Source organism: Falco naumanni, chromosome 10, assembly GCF_017639655.2.
Source record: "Falco naumanni isolate bFalNau1 chromosome 10, bFalNau1.pat, whole genome shotgun sequence".
Lineage (NCBI taxonomy): Eukaryota > Metazoa > Chordata > Aves > Falconiformes > Falconidae > Falco > Falco naumanni.
Window position 1 is genome coordinate 14,781,509 of NC_054063.1, and position 18,741 is coordinate 14,800,249.

An 18,741-nucleotide genomic window follows, 5' to 3' on the forward strand; every position below is an offset into this window, starting at 1 on the left:
TATATTGAACAGCAGATAGTTCTTTTACAACTAAATAAAAAAGCAACTGCAGAGAAGTCTCTATTCACTGTCTAGGCACTTGAGGAGTATATTTTTTTCATACATATTTTTTTCATACATCATTCATGTATGAATGCAGAGATTTCACAGAAAGCGGTATTGTAGACTGATTTTTCACCAAATTAAATCGCACAGGCTGCACTGATTGCAAAGTTGGAGATGCTTAATGAAGGAAACAGAAGGGAGGCAGCACCGCTGTGGTGGGTTCTGACCCCCCCGCACCCCATTGTCATCTAGGCACCATGGTTACAGATTCATTCCCCAAGCCTCACATTTGCATTAAGCCAAATAACCCTATTCCTCAGCCGAGAGTGAAACAAAGAAACCTGCAAGGCCAGACTTTCTAAAAGAAGTCAGGATGGATTGCTAACAATCAGGACTATTTGGTATCCCCCATACACATCAGCAGCTAAACAACAGTACATTTCAAAGCATATAGCACTCAGTTATGTTCAGATACCCACAAGGTTAGTACAGCCAACACGCTATCCCCTTTCAAAAATCAAAAGGCATCAGGTTAGACGCACATGAAGAAAATCCACTACAGGTTATAGGGATTAAGCTTTTCTAAAATGTCTGGTCCCTTGGCAGACCTTGACTCCCTTCATGGAAGGGGGAAGAAAACAAAACAGAACCAACAGAAAAGCCACAGTGCCTATTTTCAAAGGAACACATGCCAAGAACTTCTGTACTTTCAGTAGAATAGAGGAGTGGATGTGCAGTGGGGCTAATGGACTCTGCCAGCTACTAGTAAGCAGTGAGAATACAATGACCATGTTGTGTATTTTGGCACACAGAATAAGAATTAAGCATCAACTGATGGGTTTCAGCAAAGGAGCTCAAAGGTTCAGCTACTCACTGAACACAGCTGTTTGATTTGCACCCTGGCTGAGCATCACCACACCCTGAAAAATATTTCTTTACAAAAAGGCTGTAAGCGAAGCAGTAGTAAAACTGATTTTATTTCTCCATTTTCAAGAGAGACATTCTCTCTTTGCACATCAAGTATGCATTTCATTATGCTGCATCAGGAGGAAGAAACTTCCTCAACAGACAATCAAATGCCACCCAGAGCACAGCTGCTTTTCAGTCCTGTCAGTTCAATTTTTGCACAATTTTTTTTTTCCCCCTTTTCTCTTCCACATTTCAGTAAAATCTCAGGTTTTCCCCTTGGTCGCTGCCTGCCACAGCCTAGGTTAAAACAAACGCAACTGCAAAATCATACAGATGTGATGAGGATGGCCTATGTAAGGTGGGCACAGTGTATTACTGGGCTTAGTGTCACTCTAGGTCCCCCAGTTCAACCAAACAATGCTGAGGCACAAAGTCACAGCTCCTACTTCTGTAGTCATTCAGGTAAACAAAATCACAAAAACACCTGAAAAGCAGTATCAAGTATTGAGAATCCAATTACAGAGTACTAGTAACAACCACACTTTGTTTCCCACTTAGAGCACTTGGCAACTTGTCTCTCCCTGCCTCCACACCCAACCAAGTTCTACAAAGACCCGTAACAGCTATTGAAAATACAGTGAAGAGTCATACTATAGCAAAACTCCAGCCCGCACCCCATCACTACCCCCCGTTTGCCTGTCCTTTCATGGACGGTGCCTTGATGCTCTCGCAGGAGTAAAGCCATTGATAGTACATGTCGTTGGGTACAAGTGTGGTGGACTGGAAGGCATTTGTATGGAGAAGTTGGAAGGATGTTCTGCTGCAGCTCCAGCTCCAACTGAAGAAGAAAAGCATTTGAAAACCAAGCGCACATTTGCTGAATCCCACCTAATCGCAGATCAAAGTGCTGCAACTTGCCTGACAGCGGGTAAATCTGTTTTTCAACCAGCTCTGTCTTTCACAATCAGTAAATGAACAGGAAACCTACCTATTCTCTACAAGGCAACTGTGAACATAAATCATCCAAAGATGACTATTCATAAATAACAATAAGAGTATGTAAATGGATGGAAAAAAATAACACTGTGTAAAATACACTATCTGGCAGCATTACTAACCTTATCTTCCTAAGAAAGCACAGTGAGACAAAACACCAGGATTTTTTGACACTTCTCTACTCTTTCCCATAGGAGCTATCAATCAGTATCAACAAGTAAGATACTGAGTAATTCCGTACACACCTATTCCTTCAGCTTCTAAGAGTCACACACACGGAGTTCTGTCATGATTGACTGAAGCCCTGTTTGTTTCAACAAATACAGCTAAGACTTCAGAGGGGACACTACAAAAGCCATTGCTAAGATAATACACAGTAAAAGTAAAGATTAATAAACATGGAAGTGAGATGAGGTAAGGGGCAAAATAAGTGTGTAATAGCACAAGAAGAAAAAGAAGAAAAATCTACAGCAGCACGCTAAAAATGCTATTTGATGCAATATCATATTTACCCTTCAGCTTCCTAAAAGGTACATGCCACTCCGATGTATTTGAAACGGCACATACAGCAATCTTAAACCTTCGCACGGTATTAAGATTGAAGGATGGTATGAAATGCCTTTATTCTTTCTGACACACATATTACTTGTCTTCCATACAGAGTAAATTTACAGACCTGACCCTTACAAGACAGCTGGCATAGCCATTGCACAAAACTAGACAATGAGAAGAAGCACTGGTTTTGACATGTGGCATAAATGAGATTGATTTGTCTGCAGCTGTACATCATGAAGATTACTATCTGTGAAAAGGTTCCTGTTAAATACAGAAAATAATATTGAACTTCCAATCTCATAGAAAGAGAGATTACAAATTTAGGTTAAGATATCCTTATATTCTGCCCTAGCTATAAATTAATAAAATGAGAAAGAAACAGGAAAATGTCAGCATTCTAATTTCTCTAAACATAAAGAATACATTAAAATGTCAAAAGTAACTCCACAGCAAGTCTCCTGGGCAGAAATGCATTATATGGAGTACAACAAGCAAAATTCCAACTGTTCTATTACATTAAGACTGAATTCTAGAGATCCTCAGGATTTATCTGAGACACATGGAACTTGAGGAATATTTTAACTATAGATTATATCAAATCTAAAATAAGTCTTTCCTGAAGGTTACAAAAGCTTTTAGCAGCATCCCTTCTTCTCCTCCCCTCATTATCTTTTCTTCTTCTTTCTTGCATATTCCAGGAATCAAAAACATAAATGATAAAACATCACAAAATAATATATTTTCAGTATTGCTGACCTAACTGAGAAAGACTTTCTGGACTCCTAATTTAGGTTGGTGAGCTGAAATGTGTAGAACACTTCTAAATGTTTTAGCCCAGATAATAAGATAACATAGCAAGCTTACCACTTACAAGGGCATGATACTTGACAAAGAATTAGCCCTATGATAACAACAGAAAATCCGATAAAATTTAACACACTTGAGGGGAAAAAAAAAAAATCTCTCCCCACCCCTCCTTGCCACGTCCAAGACATGCTGATAGAAAAAATGTGTAGTTGCCCTATTGTAGAAGGGCTGCAAACACGAATAAGCACGTCTATCACATAAGGCTACTATTAGGAATATATGTGTATATACACATACATATTTTTATATGCATACATAATGCAGTTCAAATACAGAGATTCCCAAACAAGCTTTAGGCAATCTCATTCCAATGCCAAAGTCATCCAGCTACAGCAAGTTCAGTTTTACTTTTCTACGCAAGATAGATGTACCCCACCTACTGTGTTTGAAAGCTCCTTTGGCAATCACTGCACCGTACTGCAGCCTGCAGATTCGCCATGTATTCTAAGGCAGCATGGTGGGTGACCACACTCGTGCCAAGAAAAGGGTCTCCAGTTTTGCCGTTACTAGTTCTGTAGTTGGGCACTGCACCCCTGAGGCCATGGGCTTTGTGCAGGGGCAAGGAGGAGTAACAGCTCCTCCTGCTCATGTTTGGTACTTGGACTTTTTTGGTTAGTTGGTTTGGGGATTTGTTGGTTTTTTGGTTGTTTGGGTTTGGTTGTTTAGTGTTGGGGTTTTTTTTGTTTTGTTTTGGGGAGTTGGGGGTGGTAGTTATGAGGGTTTGGGGTTTTGTTCTTTCTCAGTGTATCACTGGAGCTCAGAACTTTTCTCCCAGAAGAATGAAAAGGCTTTCCTTCACCAAGTACCTCCTGTCTTGCTGTATCAGCCACTTGCTAGTCACCAAAATAAAGCCATCAAGATAAACATGTTCTTTGAACTAATGGAGTTGTGCCACTGCTAAATTTATCCCATTATGTTTAAACACAGTCCACAACAAAACACATGGTTCTTCAGGTACAGTAAAGTTACAAGCCATATACTAAATGTCACTCCTGTACCTCAGATGTACATCCTTACAAGCCATTAACCAAACATGCATCATCATCCACATTGATAGAAATCAGAAAGCTTTCACGGCCCAGAAAACTCAGACATCAAAAGTAAATGTGAAAGGAATTCTAAGCAGGAGACAAATGATAGAGTTAATGCCCCTGGATTTCTGGAAGAATTCAGAAAGCACAATATTAAGACAGTCTCTGTTATCCACCAAACCCACAGCAAAAATGCTTCATCTTTTCTGCTAAAGAAGTAGCCTGCTACCACTCTGCAGAGTTCACCTTCAGTCACGGGGCAAAGAAAGGGCACTGCTGGACATCAGTCTGAGATTTCAAAAATGAGCATTGCTTTTGGCTACCTGCTGGAGCACATATCGATGGTGTGGCTACAGCTGAGGGCATTAACACAAAGCAAGCCTCATTCTGCCACCTCGAAATCAAGAGAGGAACACAGTTCCCTTTACTCTTGTAGTAGTCTAAATGAAAAACCGTTACTTCAACATCTGACTGTAGCCCAAACAGTGTTTCTAAGACGGGAAAGCCCTTAAAAACCAGAAACAAGGATTTTCAACATTCCCACACCCCACCCGCAAGACAACATCATTAAAGATGTTTCACTTTATCTTTTCTCAAGTCTTACAGTTTTTCACACACCTTTATCCAAGAGGAAGGAAAGATATTAATATTTTCATATTTCTTAAAAAATAATTACCGAAACTAACAAGCAAAGAAAAAAAAATTACCTCAAAAATACGTCCAGGGAAAAAGCAAGCATTCAAGTCAGGTTCTCATATTCAGTAAAGTAAGTGAATTCACTAAGTTTCTGTCACTTCCGACAACAGGCATACCCCAGATCAACACCCGTACCTTCATTAAGCAACACCCACCTACCAGAAATGAGCACACTACCTTTATCCTGCTACAGACTACAGAGGTGACATACTTCTGATGCCAATGAATTACAGATTGCTTTGTAACATCAGTGTAGTCAGACTAGCAGCAAACTGCACTTTCCGAAAATACGACCACCAGCCATTTCTCTGCCATTAAAATAATATAAGTTCTACCTTTTACAGCCCTGATGTTTATACATCCATTTAATGAGTTGCTGTAGTAGTAGTATTATTATTGTTCTTAAAGTGCATCTTGCTAGGTTTATGGTCTTGTTCTCAGCTATAAAGCATTCTATTCCAATCAAATTATTCAATGTCTTGTATTTTTGTCATATTTCTTGTGTGGACAGAAAGAATTCGCTATCATGAAAAAAAAAAAAAAAAGAAGAAGAAAGCTTTGTTTCACATCAAGCTGCTTCTACAGGGTCAGGTTTTTGTCACTTGGACAAGAAAAAAAATTGTTGGTGATCAAAATATCCAGCCTTTCAAAAGCAATGTTCAAGTAATATTCAGAAAACTGTCCTCTTGGCTAAAAGTAAGGAAGTCTCATTAAATGAGATAATCCGGATGACACAACTTAGTTACTGACCCCAATGACCAATTTCATGCAAACAAATAGCTTTCCAGTAATAACGTTTAGAGGCCTGGGACCACAAAAGCACACAGATGGCTGCAGAATCAGACCCTGAGCCTATTACATGCTATGTGCACTCGCCGAGCACTCCGTACCACGGGACTCATTTCTGAAGTAGTATGAAAAAAAGGATGTCTTCAGCACAGCACAAAACCAGTGACTTGTACACAACCATCACATCAGATCTGTCAAAACCAAGTTGTCCAAGGAAATATAAAAACGGACAAGAAAACACAAACTTCAGTTAAATTCACCTTCAAAAACATTCCCTTTAACTTTTTATGAGACTCATTTTAGAGCAGTATTTTTTACTTACTGCATCAAAAGATAAATAGTTAACCGGGCAGGGAAATACACCTCAATCTTGTTACCTCTTTGGCACAACCAACAGGCAATATGGTCGAGAGTCACCATTGTGTCTCAAAGCTGCACCAAAACTGTGTTTAGGTGATACAAAAAAACATCATTCATGTCAAAAACATGAACTTTCTGCCATTTGATAGGATTTGGTTCATGCATATGATTTTAGACCATGCTGAGAAGTTAGCTACAGAGGGTTCTGAAATCAAAAGTCAATCATGAACACAATCTTAGAATTGATATCTGTAGGTTGTCCCCTTTGCAACAACACTATAAAATATGAAAAGACTACATGCTTCATTAACATAGTTGAACTCAGTTCAGATTGGTTTACAACGAGGCTTGAAAGCATGCTGAGGTCTTCCAAAACTATTCCCCGTGACTTGACGCAAAGAAGATGGCATCACCTTGTGACAAGGAACAAAAAGCAGCAGCTGCCCACCTTGGCAGCAAGTCCTGGGCTGACTGATTTCAGCACCAATCTATGAAATGGAGATACTGTGCTTCTGTACAAACTTTAAAAAAGAAAAAAAACCAAACCACCACATAAATCCTCAGGATGGAAAACTTTCTGCCCTGCAAGGCTGGTGCTTTGCCTTAGCTAAGCAATTTCACACAGCAGGATATTAGACCCTGCTTTCTGCAAACACACCTAGTCCTGCAAACCTACTCTGGGTCCAACCAATGAATTAACCATATGTTTACAAGAAACACTAACTGCCGCAGACAGAATTGCCTTCTGCTGAAGGAGATTAAAGCATAATCTCTTTCCAGTAGATGGCATATTGATAGCACTGTATCATTTTTTAAACCTCCATCATGTGCTGTTGAAAAATTACTTTATGTTCTACACAGCCAGTTAAAAATCAAGTGACTGAATACAACTGCTATACAGAGTAGCCCAGGACTTCTATAAATCTCCAACTCCATAGTAGAGTTTCAGTCTCCTTTTTTGACAGGATGACCAATCTGGCATCAAAAGCAAAACTTCACTTTGCAACACGTATTGTACTTGGGTGGAATTTTAACTGGAATTTCTCTCACATTGATCATTTTCATCCCTCAATTACATAAGAACATAAATCATCACGTGCCACACAGTTATACTCTTATGAAAGTGTACTCACTCCTCGGAGTCAGACCGTTCATAATTAGTATTCACATACCAACTTCAACTTCTTCATATTCTTTCCAACTATTTTCTGAAAGATGGGGAGGGACTTGATTTTTTTTTTACGATTCTCAAGAGTGTGCTACAGTCCATTTTTCATACAGGTCATATTTTCTCAAGAAGACAAGGACCTGGTTTTAGGGCTTTACACTAGACACCTTGTCCAAGTTTGGTCCCCTGAATGTTCAAATAGTTTGTAAGACACTTCATAAAAATAAGAAAGTATGAAAATTTAGAATAGTTTTCCCTATGTCTTTCCACTACAGTTTAATCTGCACAAGATCATGCAAGATACAAACCTGCATCTGCAAAAGCTGGCTTGGTGCTTCCTCCCCTTTTTAACTCTGGCATAATTTAGCAAAGAATGCATCACTCTTAAGTGAGTGTAAAATTATTAATCCGAATTGACAAGAAGCTTCACACTTGACTGCTACTGAATGTCTCTTTAGACCCCTTCTTAACTCAGAAGGGATAATTATTGAATCACAATACATAAAAATTTTCCTCCAAGTGTTTTATTTCAGAGAGCATTGGAGTAGTTCATATGGACTGCAGAGTGCCTAAATCAGAAGAGTAACCAAAAAAAAAAAAAAAAGTACCCTCCCTTGCTAATAGCAACCCCTTCCAAAAGCATGAAGTAATTAATTGAAGCATTTTGATAATCCCGATTTCTCAGGAATATCTTGCACTCAGGCCTTTTCCCACTCAGATTGTCAGAGTTTTTACCTGCCTGTGGCTGAGTATGTACAGAGATGTGCCCTTGCTATACCTCACTTGGAGTACTTAGCAGCCATACCCCCCCCCCCCCTTTTTTTTTTTTTTTAGTCTCAGTAAACTATTAAGGCTTAAAACATGCAGTGCTTCTGCAAAGAACTGCTGTGATACTGATTTAACAGCAAAAGACACATTTCCCTGATAAATGTACAAGATAGATCCTCTGATAACATGCTTTGTGGACTTACAGTAAGTATCCTATAAACTTCTAACAGCAAAAAAAGACCACAGTCACAATTTAGGTTGGATTTTCTGATAAGGAACTGGACGTTAAGAAGCCTGAACTGATAACATTGTCACACGTTACATGCAGTGCTCTGTACCCCACACTAACTTTCCATCTCTGTCCATCAAGACAACGGGATAGTCTCTCAGCTTTATCTTTTCTGTGCTGAACACGTTACATGCACAGCAAGGGGAATTTAACTATCTCTGAGCGTCTGAGCAGTACACATTATCTTATCACAACATTGCACGGTCAGAACAGGTTTTATTTTTAAGCTGCAATAGATTTCTGTTCATATTTTCTCAGTGATTTATTACAGTTGCACGGAAAGGAATGTTTGTAGATTGCAGTAACTTTTTAACATGTTTCCTGGCATTGAGATAAGACTGCAACATCTCACCTGCATTTCACGGTAAGCGACGGTAAGCCCTCGGTCCATGTTCAGGTATACAAAGCCAAACTGAGAGATTTTTCAAGTGTTTATATTTTTTGCACTCTATAAGGGAAAACGTCAGCATGTTCTCAATTTCAGCTGTTTGGCTTCCTTATTTCCAACGAAACAGAGGCTATCTGGATTTGCTGCTGTATAGATGAAGCTGGTATTTGTACAGTCTCGTTACATCACACCAGCTGTGGGTCAAGTTATACAGGAGTAGCTCTTTTACATCATAAAAGAAAAAATAAATCCGAGAAACACCAAGAGAAGACTCAGAATCTTTCAGAGGATCTGGAGGGGGAGGGTTAACGATCAGAGAAGGTATCTGCTCTAAACTTAGCACCCCAGTAAAAGCTAAAATCTGTGTTATTTGAGTACCGAATCTGAAAAAGCAACCAAACCAGGAGAACTCTAAGCAAAAAACGCTGTCGGTACTCACCTAGAGCTTAAGACCAGCGCAGGAAAGAGAGGCAGCAAGTAACAGGCAGAGATGAATTTCATAGTGGAGCTTCTCCGCTCGTTCCGCCGCTCAGGATGCTCGTCCCCCGACTCTCCCCTCCAGCCCTGCGCCTCGCCCCGCCCGGGGAGCTGCCCGCCCCTCTGCGGGAGGGTCCTCGCTCCGCCAGAGCGGGCAGACCCCCAGACCCGGCCGGGAAGGCGCTCCGAAGGGGATCTGAGCTCCAGGAATGATGTCACGAAGCACAGCGAGCTGCTGCCGCCAGCCCACAGCCCGGCCGCCTGCGAGCCCTGCGGTCACCGGCTGCAGCCGCGTCCTGAAGGATGTGCGGAGGGGCTGGGCGCAGCGCGGCGGGGCCCGGGGGCTGCCTGCAAGAAAGAGAAAAAAAAAGAAAACTACAGTGAAAATACCACCAGTGTTTTCCAATTAGTGTCTTTATTTGAAGCCAACCCAGACAAGAGAGGTGCTATAGAGGCAGGAATTGTTTCAAGTGCGTGCCAAGTTCCAGAGCACCCTGCCACCGCACCTGGGGAGGGGGGGATTCTGCAAAGCCAGAATTCACAAGTTACTGCTTCAGTCAGGTATGTGTTCACCCCAGCACGACGTCAGGTTGAAGGTAAGAGCAGAAACAGTTTCCAAAATGGTATTTAGAAACATTGATGTCATCTCTAAAAGCCCCTCACCACCTGAAGCAGCTGATAACACCTACAGAGCAGTAAGACCATTTTCCTGCTTTGTGTGCTGGTACTTCACCTGATCCTAATCCTGATTTAAATAAACCAGCATTAAAGATGTTTTCAGACTCTAACTATACTGATATGGAGAAATAGTGTGAAATGGGGACAATGGACATCAATTGTGATTGTATATGTCTGCTCAAGGAATGTGGGTATGGTGACTGGTCATGGGTGCGGTGTCTGGTCACATAGGCACACAGCTTTGAGGAGACAACTACAGTTTTGAGGAGACGCCTGCCCTTCTTCCTCTAACAAAGGGGAGACGGGGAGACACCTGCCCTTCTTTCTCTAACAAAGGGGCTATTTAAAAGAGAATGAGAAAAGGATGAGAGATATTCCAATGCTATCTAGAGAGGGAGTGCTAAGTTTCCTTGCTGAAGAAGATGGGATGGTCACAAGAACATGAATCACCTACAAACCTGCAAGACCACCACATTCCAGGCAACGGACTGATAAGCTAATTAACATACGAAGCGGGGTTTAGGTAACAAATATGTATAGGCATTAATTGAATATTCATTTGTTTCATTGTATAAATGTGGGATGGTTCGTCACTTCGGGCATGCACGCTTGTGGAGGAGCGATCCCCCGTGCATCTGCGCGCAATAAACATACCTACTTTATAACTTTCGAGTTACAGAGTCTAATTCCGCACGTCAGTTTTGGCGAGCCAGGCAGGAGGATTTCTGCTCGGCCGAGGGACCAGCTGCGGAGCGGACGCTCCTAGGCGCGCCCCGGGAGATTTCCTCGGAGGAGCCTCCTCTTCTCAGCTGTTCCCCCGGGAGCAGAAGAGAACCCCTGGATCCGCGGATAAAACGGTATGTTCAGTAACGGGGCGGCTGGTGAGACGCACGGAGACGTCCGGCGCGCAGCGCAGTCCCCAGGAGGAAAGGTACCTTGGGAGGGGGTTTGCTGACCGAGGGGTGGCCGCTAGCGATCTTGAGGGCAGATCGAGCAAACCCGAGGTGACTGCCATTCCTAAAAGCCCGGAGGCCTCGTGACGGAAAGCGGGGGGCGGGACGGAATAAGGCGGAACCTCACAGGAACAAGAGGGACCTCTTAGCAAAAGTAAAAGGGAAACTTTTGCGTAGGAAAAAGAAAAAGGGGGAAGCTAAAAACTTCCATTGGGTTGTCTTAAGAATTGGGGAATTCCTAGAATATAACAACTGAAATAGCGCTCTGTGTCTTGTTTGTTCTATGTGTTGTCTTGTTACATGTTCAAAACTCGGAGTTATGAAATGTATATTGAAAAATAATAATATTCTGGTAATTCGTGGCAAATAGCGGAAAACTTAACACTCTGCTTAAGACCAGGAAAAATGTGTTTTTTTGTTTGTTGTTTGTTTTTTGGCAATTGTTCATTGAAATGCATACTTTGTGAACTGTCAAGTGTTCCTAAAAGTTGTACATAAGTGCACGGTACCGTATAACATACTGCTTGTGTGACTGCGGGCTGCCCGGAGAGTGTGAATGGTGTGATTGAGATGCGCATTTTGATTTTCCGTGTATGGCTTAATTATTTTGACTGAGTGTGAGTGCAAGAGTGCTTGAGACACGCGTTTGAGTGCAATACGAGTGAGGAGCTCTATCCGCGTTTCCGACCTTGGGTGGCTAAGGCGGCCGGAGAAAAACAAAGTAATTAAAATTGTAAAATGGGAAATGGAAGGAGTAAGCCCTGTGAAAAATCGCCCTTGGGTTGTATATTAAAACATTGGAGTGATATCGTAGGACATGGTGGTACCGAAAATAGAAGGAAATTGATTAAATATTGTAATCAGTGGTGGCTTTTGTATAAATTGGAGTGATGCGAAATGGCCTCAGGAGGGAGGAACGTTAGATTATAACACTCTCCTGCAATTAATGTTGTTTCTGAGGAGAGAGGGAAAATGGGACGAAGTATCGTATACAGACATGTTCTTCGTCCTCCAGGACAAACCTGAGTGGCAAAAGGACTGTGGATTAGTACCCCCTCGGGATCCTATGGTACTAACACTAGAAAGAGTGAGGGATTAACATCACCTGATCTTTGATTATGGCTCTAGAAAAGGATAGGAAAAACCCCTAAGACCTAAACTAGAAAGATGTTCTTGTTGAAATTTTTGTGTTAAAAGCTCAGGTTGCGGTTCCTTCTGTGGAGCAACTAGAATGAAACACGTTGTGAGATAAAAACTTGTACTAATGTATGTAAAACCTGAGGCGGGGGTGGGTGGAGAATCAAAGACCTTGTGAAAGTGTTAAAGTATTGGGGTGAGTTTGTACAAACCCCCGTACCCCCTCGAAGGTGCGACTGAGTCACGCTGGATGCACGGCAGGGTGTTTGCTGTTTGCCTGCGAAGGCTGATATGTAATGGCACAGACTTAAAGCAACAAGTAGCAGGTTTGCATTCAGGGTAAGAAAGAGTTAAAGCAGAAATGCTGCTGCAGAGGCAGGCCTGTGTAACCTGCAGAGCAGGAACAGCATCTCCTGCCCCGAATCCTCCTGATGGTGGGGAGGAGGGGATTGCTGTTGCTGACAATTGAGCAGAAGGACCTGACAATGTCACCCCAATTGCTGCAGCATTTGCAGTACAACAGGACCCCTAACTGCCCTTTAGGGCAGGGAATGGGTATGAGGTGGAATTTTAGTGAATACGAAACCAACTTATTTGTTGAACTTCAGTAAAAAAATAATTATTTGTTACAGTTGTGGGAGCTGCTGGCCACCAGGAAAACATCCTGAAACCTTTAAAGTACAAACTAAGAAAACAAACAAGAATGCCAAATTCCCCAAAGGCCCTTCTTGGTAAGGACTTATTAGAACAATTGGAGGCAACAATCAAATTTAAAAAAGGGGAAGTTACTCTGGAGGTAAATGATCATCAATACATACAGGTTATGAGCCTATCTTTGGCCAGTACTCCTATAAAAAGGGAAATTGATACCAGAATTATTGATCAGGTATATCCCGGAGTATGGGCAATTGACATGCCGGGATGTGCCAAGAATGCATCACCTGTTATAGTAAAATTAAAGGAAGGACAGGGTGCGATAAGAATTAAACAATACCCACTGAAAAGGGAAGATAGGGAAGGAATTCGTCCAAATATAGAGCGATTCATAGAATTAAAACTACTAAAAGAATGTGAGTCAGAATTTAACACACCTATCCTCCCAGTTAAAAAACCTGATGGGTCTTATAGGATAGTTCAGGATTTAAGGGCCATTAACAAAATAACAGAGGATCTGTATCCTGTAGTAGCTAACCCCTATACCTTACTAACCACCCTGACACCTGACCTAGCTTGGTTCACAGTTTTAGACTTAAAAGATGCCTTCTTTTGCCTCCCTCTCCATGAAGCCAGCCAAAGAATTTTTGCTTTTGAATGGGAAAATCCCAGAAGCGGTCGAAAGACCCAGCTCACATGGACGGTGTTGCCACAGGGGTTTAAAAATAGCCCCACAATTTTTGGAAACCAATTAGCAAAGGATTTGGAGTTATGGGAACCACCGTCAGGAGAAGGGAAAGTGTTACAATATGTAGACGATCTTCTTATTGCAACCAGAACCGAAGAATCTTGTATTATTTGGACTGTGAGCCTGCTGAACTTTCTGGGACTACAAGGATATCGGGTTTCTAAGAAGAAGGCACAGGTGGTGTTACAACAAGTCACATACCTAGGGTACGAGATCAGTGCCGGACAACGGGTCCTAGGGAAGGCCCGAAAAGAAGCCATATGCCAAGCCCCCCGACCACGAACTGTAAAGGAACTGCAGACATTTCTGGGAATGACAGGATGGTGCAGGCTTTGGATATGTAATTATGGCTTGCTTGTTAAACCATTATATTCCCTGATAGCAGCTAATCAGAAGGATCTTCAGTGGGATGCTGAATCAGACAGAGCTTTCCATGAACTGAAGAAAGCCTTGATGTCGGCACCAGCACTAGGACTTCCTGATGTGAGTAAGCCATTTTTCCTATTTTCCCATGAGAAACAGGGAATGGCATTAGGAATACTGGCACAAGATTTGGGACCATACAGATGGGCAGTGGCATACTTCTCTAAACAGCTGGATGCCACTGCAAAAGGGTGGCCTGGTTGCCTGAGAGCAGTAGCAGCTGTCATCCTAAACATCCAGGAGGCCCGGAAGTTTACCTTGGGCCAGAAAATGACTGTCTTAGTATCCCACACAGGGTCTGCAGTCCTTGAAACAAAAGGGGGGCATTGGCTCTCCCCACAGAGATTCCTAAAATACCAGGCCATAATGGTGGAACAAGATGATGTTGAGATCGTGACTACAAACATCGTCAATCCGGCCTCATTTCTTAATGGGAATGTTGGCGAATCAGTCGATCATGACTGTCTAGAAACAATCGAAGCCACTTATTCTAGTAGGACAGATCTCAAGGATGTTCCTATTAATGGAGCTGAACATTGGTTCACGGATGGGAGCAGCTATATGCTGAACGGAAAACGACATTCCGGATATGCTGTTACAACCTCTGAAGAAGTGATAGAATCGGGACCGCTACCAGCTGACACTTCGGCACAGAAGGCTGAAATCATAACCCTTACTCGAGCTCTGGAGAGAGCTCAGGGAAAACCTATAAATATTTGGACTGATTCTAAATATGCCTTTGGAGTGGTACATGCTCATGGAGCAATATGGAAAGAAAGGGGACTGTTAAACTCCCAAGGAAAAATCATCAAACATGCGGAAGAAATTTTGAAACTCCTAAATGCGGTCCAGCTTCCTGAAAGGGTGGCAATTATGCACATCAAGGCACACCAGAAAGTGAGCACAGAATTAGAAAGAGGAAATGAACTGGCGGACAGGGAAGCAAAACAGGCAGCCAGAAAAGCAATCAAGGTAGAGGGTGCGCTAATACCCGATGGACAAATATCTCTAGAAGGTAAACCAGACTATACTAAAGAAGATCGCAAACTGATTTCTGACCTAGAGGGATCATATAATGAGGAAGGGTGAGCTGTAATCTCACATGGGAGAATAGTGATTCCTTCCTACATGGTATGGTCAGTAGTTCGGGAAGAACATAGAAAAAGGCACTGGGGGGCAGAAGCTCTATATAAGGATCTCACTAAAAACATAATAGCACAAAATTTGTATACTACTATTAGACAAGTAACCCAACAATGTGATCTTTGTCTCCAGACTAATCCTAAGATTACCAAGGGGCCAAAGTTGGGAAAAATTGGGAAAGGAAATGTTCCAGGGCAACATTGGCAGATTGATTTCTCGGAACTTCCTAAAAAAGGGGGGGTGTCGATATTTATTGGTACTAACAGATACCTTTTCAGGTTGGCCAGAAGCCTTCCCGTGCAGAACTGCTAAAGCCCGGGAAGTGACCAAAATACTGCTCCAAGAGATAATACCTAGGTTTGGAGTCCCAGCAGTAATGTCCTCGGATAGAGGACCACATTTTGTGTCCAGAATAATGCAACAGATCAGCCACCATCTAGGAATAGATTGGCAATTACATACCCCATACCGACCACAATCGAGTGGCCAGGTGGAAAAGATGAATCATCTAATCAAACAACAGATTGTCAAGCTAGGTCAAGAAACAAATCTAACTTGGCCCCAATATTTGCCATTAGCTCTTACACGAATTCGAACTAGACCAAGAGCAAAAGAGGGGCTTAGCCCATTTGAAATTTTGTATGGACGACCCTATGGGGTACAAAAGGGGACGTCTTCACAGATTGGTGAAGAAACAATGACTTCCTATATGGTGGCACTAAACAAACAATTAATAAGAATTGAGAAGCATGTGATGGGAACACGCAGTAGGGGTCTGGATGGACCTGTTCACTATATACGACCAGGGGACTATGTATATGTTAAGTGTTCTGCAGATAAAACCCTGGAACCACAGTGGACCGGACCTTTTCAAGTCCTACTCACCACCTACACTGCAATCAAGGTTGAGGGACAGAATTCTTGGATTCACCATACCCGGATCAAGAAAGCCCCTGCAACTTCGTGGAGAGTAACCCCAGATAAAAAAGAACTGAAACTCAAATTTACTCGGACAAATGGGAATAATGTGGGTGGCAAGTAAGTGAACCTGAGCGGTTGTGGATCCACCATATGGGAAGGGCACCACAACAAACAACATAGAACAAAAGAGTCTGGGACTGAGCCAGTGGCCAGTCTTGCCCAACTTGTTATCAGTAAGCCCCAACTCAAACAAAGATATTTTTGATTAAAACAGATTTTATATGTATATATGAGGAACGTTTAGATTCTTAAAATGATCAGTAGTGGGTTTAAACCATTTGTGGGTTTTTGTACCCTCTCTCTTGCCTACAACCAAGAGCCTGATAACTGGCCTTGGAATCATGCCCAGAAAAAACACACTGGAATAATGGGAAAGGTGGACTCAAAGACGAAACTAGCTATGGTGGTTTTTTCTGAAAATGAGGTATACCAAAGGAATCAATGGGATTAGGAGGATGTACACAAAGTCGACCAATTATGGGGAAAATTAGGAGATAGGATAAAAGTAGGGTGTCAAACATATAATGAAAAAGATAACACCAAGATTTCAGGAGACACCCTGATTAATGTCAGAAAGGTAGATAAGGAATTTACCCTTCTAAATACAACCATGTGCTTTAATTCACGGGAATGTTGGCACAATTTTACCTTAACCGAGCCCATCTTTATAATATGCCTAGGAAAATATCCTTTTGAACATAGAACATGGGCCAGAAAGGTAGGTGACAAGTGGCAAACAGTAGATTAAGAATCTTGTATTATGCGAGAACAGCAGGGCTTCCTCTGTGAAAGCAATACTATAATGGCCCAGGATACTTGTTTAGATACAGATCAGAAAATATGTCATTTCGAGGCCCAACCAAACGCAAACTTGAAAACAGTAATTATATATGCAAGGAAGGAATGTGCGTGTTTGAGAACTAAGTGTAACACAATAACTGTAGATGAGGAGGTAAAGGAGACTGCACAATATTCAAATTATTGTATTTGTAATTTTACTACTATGACAGGATGCGATTTTAGTTACTCAGCCCCAGTAGTGTCTCATCAATTCTTAAAATCCAACTTTACCCTATCACAGATGATAATTCCTACTAAATATAAGTAGTATAAAAGAACTATTAAAACATGCAGATTTACAACGTATACTGAAAGAAACCAAAGAAAAGGGACATGAAACTCTTCTTACGATCCATCATGATGTAGAGGGGATCAAGAAAGTTTTAAAAAAGGTAGAACAAGATGGAAACCGTAATTGGTGAGATACTCTTGGCTGGTCACCTTCTGCAACAGGAATTCTTAACACTATGGTACACCCCGTTGTGATCTTATTGATCAGTTGAGGAATTTCCTTAATACTAACCATTATGTTATATTTGTGGGTTTGGAGAATGTTTAAAAGGATAACACTTATGTATGATGCTTTAGTTTAAAAGGGTAACACTTATGTATGATGCTTTATATCATTCCGGAAGACTGCTTAAGTAAAAGAATTTACTTAGTTTGATAGAAAAGGGGGGATTGATATGGAGAAATAGTGTGAAATGGGGACAATGGACATCAATTGTGATTGTATATGTCTGCTCAAGGAATGTGGGTATGGTGACTGGTCATGGGTGCGGTGTCTGGTCACATAGGCACACAGCTTTGAGGAGACAACTACAGTTTTGAGGAGACGCCTGCCCTTCTTCCTCTAACAAAGGGGAGACGGGGAGACACCTGCCCTTCTTTCTCTAACAAAGGGGCTATTTAAAAGAGAATGAGAAAAGGATGAGAGATATTCCAATGCTATCTAGAGAGGGAGTGCTAAGTTTCCTTGCTGAAGAAGATGGGATGGTCACAAGAACATGAATCACCTACAAACCTGCAAGACCACCACATTCCAGGCAACGGACTGATAAGCTAATTAACATACGAAGCGGGGTTTAGGTAACAAATATGTATAGGCATTAATTGAATATTCATTTGTTTCATTGTATAAATGTGGGATGGTTCGTCACTTCGGGCATGCACGCTTGTGGAGGAGCGATCCCCCGTGCATCTGCGCGCAATAAACATACCTACTTTATAACTTTCGAGTTACAGAGTCTAATTCCGCACGTCAATACCTTGACACAAATGAAGTTCACCTGGTAGCAAATAACATGAAAGTAACATTTAAACAAGAATTATCTTCCTATGCAATACAAAAACCCAAAACAAAACCACAACCAAAACCAACTAAAAACCCCCACAGCAAAACCAACCAAACTTGTCTACAACTGAATGGAGCACCACCATTACAAGAACGATTTTGGTCATCTGTATGCTTGTCTGGTCTTATGAAAGGCATCCAGAAACTACATTATACAGCACAAACATAAAACAAGTATCCATAGTTTAAGGTGGCAGTCAACTGTTTATTGAGGAGTAATTTGGGACTCCTTCAAAGCAAACAGAAATTCACTGTTTGAAATGAATGGAAATCTTTTTCAGATTAGTATTGACCCTTAACGAGACAATCATACAGCTTACATATAGAATTAATAAATTAAATTATTGGTTACATTCTTCAGTAGCAGACTGAGATGGAGGGAGGTAAAAACAAGAAAAGACAAGATACGTAGCCAAAACTGAATAAAATAATGTATTTCTGACTCCTCTTCCTTGTATTCCAATTCTAGTATCTTCTTTTCAGCACACCTGG

At 41.6% G+C, this 18,741-nt stretch overlaps 1 protein-coding gene across 2 annotated transcripts in view; it reads right to left on the bottom strand.

Annotated features, from left to right (window-relative positions):
- The window catches only part of LUZP2 (leucine zipper protein 2), a 317,377-nt gene that overhangs the window by 183,791 nt on the left and 114,845 nt on the right, over positions 1–18,741 (bottom strand). For both annotated transcript variants that reach the window (XM_040609740.1, XM_040609739.1), the window contains exon 2: positions 9,301–9,686. In XM_040609740.1, the coding sequence (XP_040465674.1) occupies positions 9,301–9,362 (62 nt within the window). In that variant the 5' untranslated portion in view covers positions 9,363–9,686. The remainder of the gene's footprint in view (positions 1–9,300; positions 9,687–18,741) is intronic.